At 43.4% G+C, this 6000-nt stretch overlaps 2 protein-coding genes across 6 annotated transcripts in view; one reads left to right on the top strand and one right to left on the bottom strand.

Annotated features, from left to right (window-relative positions):
• gpnmb (glycoprotein (transmembrane) nmb) overlaps positions 1-2384 on the top strand; it is an 8763-nt gene extending 6379 nt beyond the window's left edge. For all 3 annotated transcript variants that reach the window (XM_042076742.1, XM_042076743.1, XM_042076741.1), the window contains 3 exons: positions 1-16; positions 889-979; positions 1169-2384. The exon at positions 1-16 is cut by the window's left edge and continues 205 nt beyond it. In XM_042076742.1, coding sequence (XP_041932676.1) covers positions 1-16; positions 889-979; positions 1169-1322 — 261 coding nt within the window. In that variant the 3' untranslated portion in view covers positions 1323-2384. The remainder of the gene's footprint in view (positions 17-888; positions 980-1168) is intronic.
• A 719-nt stretch (positions 2385-3103) lies between these two features.
• Positions 3104-6000, bottom strand: part of igf2bp3 (insulin-like growth factor 2 mRNA binding protein 3) — a 28864-nt gene continuing 25967 nt past the window's right edge. For all 3 annotated transcript variants that reach the window (XM_042077343.1, XM_042077344.1, XM_042077345.1), the window contains one exon: positions 3104-5823. In XM_042077343.1, the coding sequence (XP_041933277.1) occupies positions 5725-5823 (99 nt within the window). In that variant the 3' untranslated portion in view covers positions 3104-5724. The remainder of the gene's footprint in view (positions 5824-6000) is intronic.

Genomic DNA, 6000 nt, shown 5'->3' with positions numbered 1-6000 from the left:
AAGAGCACCAATCAGGGTGGGTCAGGACACTTCACGCAGCCATCCCATTGGTTTATTTCACAGAGAACATTCACATTATTCTGAGTGTGGTCTTGCATCAGCCTGTCCCGACTCTACTGACCATTTGTAAGTGGGCGGTCAGACAGGACGCGCTCTGCCGCTTATAAAACGTGAGGTGCGTTATGTTTTCATAAAAACGCGGGCACTTTTTGGCTTTGAGATTAATTTTTTCTCTGGGCGCATAAGCAGCGTGCAATACGAAAACAACATGAAAAACGCGCACCTCACTGCAAAAACCACATCCTGTCTGACCACCCCCTAGTTCAGTCCATCAGGTGATTGTTTGTCGCTGAGCAAGTTTTCTTTTCAACTGAAGCAGATCTTGCTAACAGACGGTGGCTTCTCCATCATCAAGCAAGTTTTCTTGCACCACTGAGATTCTTTTTCTAAGTATCGTCTCCCTCTTCTTCACAATCCACTGTCTCAGTTTACACATTCATGCATTTCTCTGACTTATCACTGTTAAAGCCATCTTGTGCTGTTGATGTGTTTGTCATGACACTTCTATTTTGAGCTTTGTCTTTGTTTTTCACATATTGTCTTCGGGCTTCCTTCATTGGTGTGCTGTTCTCATGCTGTCCTTATAGTCCTGTGTTTACCACTGGACTGGATATCGCAGTAGTGGCCACCTTGCTGATGTTGTTGTCTGTTGTTGTTGTTGTGCATGTGCATGTACAGGTACATGTTGTGCTCGTAAATTCTATACTTGCTATCACTTTTGCTGCTTTAATGATGCAAATTTCTTATTAGACATGGTGAGGACAATTAAGGGATTATTTTATCTTATCTTATCTGGACCCCTTTGTAAGTGTGTTTCTCGTCCTGTAGTGTCCAAGTCCTCCCGCGCCGCTGAGGTGGTTCTGTCCAGCAGTGCCGTTCTGGTGGCCATCTTTGCCTTCATCGCATTCATGGTGTACAAGTGAGTTCATTCAACAACGCAGAGGCATGCTGGGAGTCTGGACAGCTGAGGACTGTGGGATAGATGTGGAGCAAATGAGTCATTCCAGTGGACATTTGTACTGAAGTGTACTAAAATTGTACTATTCTGTATACCTGTATACTTTGTCTGATGAACTGACCCTCCTCTGTTGCCATCTTCCTGTCCCAGGCGCTACAAGGTGTACCGGCCTGTGCGGCGATCCCTGGTGGAGGATGCGGGAGAACCCCCAAGGGTCGGAGGTCACATGGAGAGGCTGAAGGCAGCCCTCTTCCCAACCAATGAGGAACGGAGTCGCCTGCTGACAGACAGGCGCCCCCTGTAAACCACACGCGGGAACAGCACATGGGAGAGGGATGAGAGTGTATGGCAGAGGTTGCCTACTGAGCAGTACATGGCATATACTCAGCAGCAGTGAGTTAGGATACATAGCTGTATTAATGAAACACACTTGCTGGTTTTCACTTGAGTAAGTAATATTGTATTGAAGCACTTGGGCGAATCATGTATTAAATAAATAACAAATACTTGCTCTGACTGACTCTGGGGGCCTGCTATACTTTGAACTGTCCCACTAGCAAAAGCTCCTTCCTGTCAGTGATGCATTATGGGTATGATATCATATGACAACTTTAGTTAAGTTTTATACAACATTACACATTTCACTGAGTGTACTATTTCTGCATGACACCTTTCCGATATGAACATCCAATTTGCTTAGTTGTTCTGAAGAGTATTCAATGGACAGACATAGTCTAACTGTTGTCAATAATATAAGTGTAACTCAAAACAAAACTGCTTTAACTGGATAGCATACACAATGGGCACAATGTATATGAATGTGTTTTAGATACTATGTTAAGCTGTTCTTAAATAGGACAGAATTAGCTTGCCGGCACATTTAATACAGCTTACTAGCATGAGTACAAGACAATACTAGTAGTCAGACTTTGCTTATGATCCTGAAAACTCAGGAAAACCTGGGTGTGGAAGACTAAAAGTGCATTCTTGTATTGTTCTGTGGTTGGTGTCTGAACCCAAACCAAGTGTGTGTGTGTGTGACACTGCTGACCACCCAAGAGAATATTAGGTCAGCATTAGCCTTACCCAAACACACTCTTCTCCAAGAAGCAAACCAGCAGAGGGTGAATGTTTTTCTTTTCTCTTAAATACTGAAAAAGCTTGTTTTTCCATAGATGCTAACAGCACTAAATACTGTGTTGGTGTGAAGGAAGTCATTTGGAAGTGAATTTGTTTTAGTTTGTCTGATTTGTAACTGCCAGCACACGAGACGTCTCTCTCTCTCCCTCATGTCAAGCTCCTGTGCATGCACCACTTTTATTTTAGCCTCTTTACAAAAAGTTTAAAATATTATTGAAATATTGATGCATACACTAATTAAAATCTTAATTTAAAAACTTTTTCCCCCCATTTGTATTTCTTGAATGTTCTTGCACTGTAGTTATCCTAATAAAGATTCTAAACCAAATAAGCCAGAGAATAATCTATGTAAGAGACCAGTGAGGATGATTTTATCTCCAGTACATTATTGTCCACTGGCCACAACATTCATGCCTATGGAATCGAAAGATGAGAGAACAATTTTCCCAACTTTGGCGTCGGTGGGCTTCGCTCCGTTAAAAGTAACAGTTTTATAAACTTTGGCGTCACTCGACACGCCAGACGCGTTGGCCTTTAGGCACCTTTGGGCCTACAGTTAAGGGCATAATGTGGTCTCCAGGACTACCGGTCATCTCAAAGACCATTTATGGGAGGCAGCAATCAAACTGAATGGCTTTCATAAAGCACTAGCATTGGAGTATGTCAACCAACACCCTCCTTGTCCATTCATCTGCATTCCCCAGACAGAAGCCACAGAGTGTGTTGAGAAGTGCGTGTTGCCAGCCATGATGGACTAGATGGGTGTGTGTGTGTGTGTGTTACCACTCTTGTCCTTTTGCCAAGTAGGAAAGCAGTGTGTGTGTGTGACTGTGTGTGTGACTGAGTGGGAGTGCTACCACTCTTGTCCCTTGGCCGAGTGGGAAAGCAGAAGCCAGACAGTGTTAGGGCGAGAGTGAGTGGAAAAAAGAAGAGGCTAGACAGCAGTTAGGAGCCAACTTGACTTATTTTCTTTATTTATCTGAGAGGCATTTTGACAGATGGAGTCTGTGTGGGTGTGGTGGCACAAGCGCTGTGAAGGAAAAGGACATCATGCTGAAATCAGATTGCTTTTTTTACCTTCAAAACAAAAAAAAACAAAAAGAAAAAAGAAAAAGAAAAAAACAAAAGTCCAAAAACCATTCCAGATTGGGAACCCATATGACATCTATCTGGTACGCATCATACCACACAACACAGCTAAAGAAAAACAGGGTGGACACCAGCCAGGCAAATCAACAGCGCTAGAGCATCCATTTGACAAAAGGGGGGAAAAAGAACTCAAAATCAGAACACAAATACAGATCTTGTTTTTTTTTTTTTTATAAAGCAGTAGATTTCTCATTTACTGAATCCAAAAAATTATCTGACCTATCCAAGAAAAAAAAAAATCTGTTAATCTACACAGAAGCCACAGCACCAAAATGGAAGAAAAGCAGAAAGAAAAGCAAGTTATTATTTTTTTTTTACATTTTTCAATCAATTGGTAGATAACACAATGTAGGCAAAAAGCAGTCTTGAAAACTAAGCATTGTTACATGATTCACTGAATTTTGCCAGAAGGAATGGGTCAGTCATACCCTAGAATCTAACAGAAATGCCTCCAATTCAAAACACTTGTCTATGAAGAGGTAGATCAAAATGGCGACATGAACAAAAAAAAAAAAAGGAAAAAAAATAATGTCACTTGTGCCCTCCCTGGCGTCGCGTGACGTGGTGCCAATCTGCAGGGTGTAAAGCGTTGGCGAGGGGACGTGAGGTATGGCATCGCGCGCGGGACCCTCGGGGGGTGTGGAGGGGTGGGGCAAACACCCACCACCGCCACGCCCGGTACCCGTTCAGCTGAGGTAGAAAGTGTTCTTCCTTTAGAGGAAGCATGACACGCAAGCTCTTTACCACAATCAAATCATATACTTACATTCCACATGAAAAAAGAAGAAAGGTTGATTTCACTTTTATTAAGCATTTATCAATTTGAATATTCCAGCCCTTTCAGGCATCTTCAGAAAAGGAAAAACAAAAACAAAAAGTCGGTGGAAACATTTGCCTCGTCCTTGTCCAGTTACTCTATGGATGCTGGTTGTATCTTGTGTCTACTCAACATGAACAGCAAAACCACTACATATTTCCACTGTGTGTGTGTGCGTTGTGTGTGTGCGTTGTGTGTGTGCGTTGTGTGTGTGTGCGTTGTGTGTGTGCGTTGTGTGTCTCCCTAACCCTTAACCATGCAGTGACTAGTCACAAAACTCTGAAAACCTGTGCCATTTATTTATAAAGCAGTAGATTTCTTTCTGCAGCCCACTTCGAAAGGGCCCCTGGCCCAAACGAGAGACCACTGAAGGTCCTTAACCCTCAATGCTATGTGTGTCAGAGGCCCTGCTCGAAGCAAGGGGAAACAAAATGGCGTCGGGGTCGAAAGAGGGGGGTCTGACCGTCGACATGCGCGCAGCGGCACCCCTTCTAGAGTTCCCGCGACGCCTCGAAAACACGCAGTGTGAAGTTAGTGAAGCAGCTGAGAAGAATTCAATTCATCAGAAGAACAAAACAAAATGAAAACCGAACTAAATAACCGAAATGAAACAGCATGCCTGCCGTGTGAAAAGGTGGTTAACTCTGCAGCTCTACTGGATTGAGAGATGGGTGACATTTTCAGATGGCGATTCTTCAGGTGGTGTTGAGGTGATTCTTTTTAATACTCCCATCGACTCGACCACCAACAGCAGAGGCCAACGCTCCGGTCAACGCCAGATGCACACACACAGTTCTATTTACAAGGTCATGTCAAGGTCATTTCATGAGGCGCGTGCATCTGGGGAAACCGCGGCAGTCGAGAACCATCAAGTTGGTGGCTGACCATTTTCATTTAGTTTTTTTTTCTTAAAAAAATAAAAATGTTCAAGAACTATTAGCTTTATAAAGTATACAAAATACCACAAAGCAAAATAAAAATAAGAAAGGATCATTTTTCATATATATATATTTATATAGATATTTTTTTTTCTCTGAGGTTCTAGCGCCTGAGGTAGATGAGTAAAATGCATATTAACTTGGTTTCCTGGCCAACCCATATCAACACTCCCTCAGTCGACAGTGGCCAGGTTTCCACCCTCCTATTAGATATATATATATATATAAAAATGCATCCAAATTTATAAAATGCCACTATCCATACATTTAAACCCCGCCCAGTCCCTTTAGGCCACACCCAGTCTCCGCCCAACATCATGTGAGTGACATCTTCAACCTCAACTAGAGGATCACTTCATGAAACAATTACAGATTTGCAAAAACAGAGTTTCCTTAAAGTAAACGTCCTTGGCAAAAGAAACGGAAACGTTTGTGGGGAGGATGTGCGAGAAAGCACACAGACAGGAGGAGGAGACTTCCCTTCTCGTCTCTCTCTGGAGATGTTAAAAAAGGAAAAGGAAAGTCTACACAGTCGTGTTGAGGTGGACATCCTCACGGCATGGGCGGACCCCAAGGCAGGTGGGCGGGGCCAGGTTACCGGGGTGGGCGTGTCATCATGTCCTATCCAATCAGCACCGTGTCTCCCAGGTGACCAAGCAGCCTCATTTCCTCCTGGCCAATGAAGGGCCAGAGGGGGCGGGCTTCGGTTCCTGCTGTCGCCTCACCTGAGAGAGGATCTCCTGGATACGGCGCTGGGCCACCTGCGCGCACACACACACAGAGTTAAACACTACTTTAATCTGTCTCTTCTATGAAATGTACAGGTGTAATGGTCAGTTGTGTACGTGCATGCGTTCAATTTGACATAATGGTTGTCTAACCAAAATCGTTACTTTTCAGGAAATGGAGGGAAAAAAAAACAAAAAAAAACACTTGTT

Source organism: Alosa sapidissima, chromosome 21 (assembly GCF_018492685.1).
Source record: "Alosa sapidissima isolate fAloSap1 chromosome 21, fAloSap1.pri, whole genome shotgun sequence".
Lineage (NCBI taxonomy): Eukaryota > Metazoa > Chordata > Actinopteri > Clupeiformes > Clupeidae > Alosa > Alosa sapidissima.
Note: the sequence above shows the minus strand (reverse complement) of the source record. Positions and strands in the feature narration are given on the sequence as shown.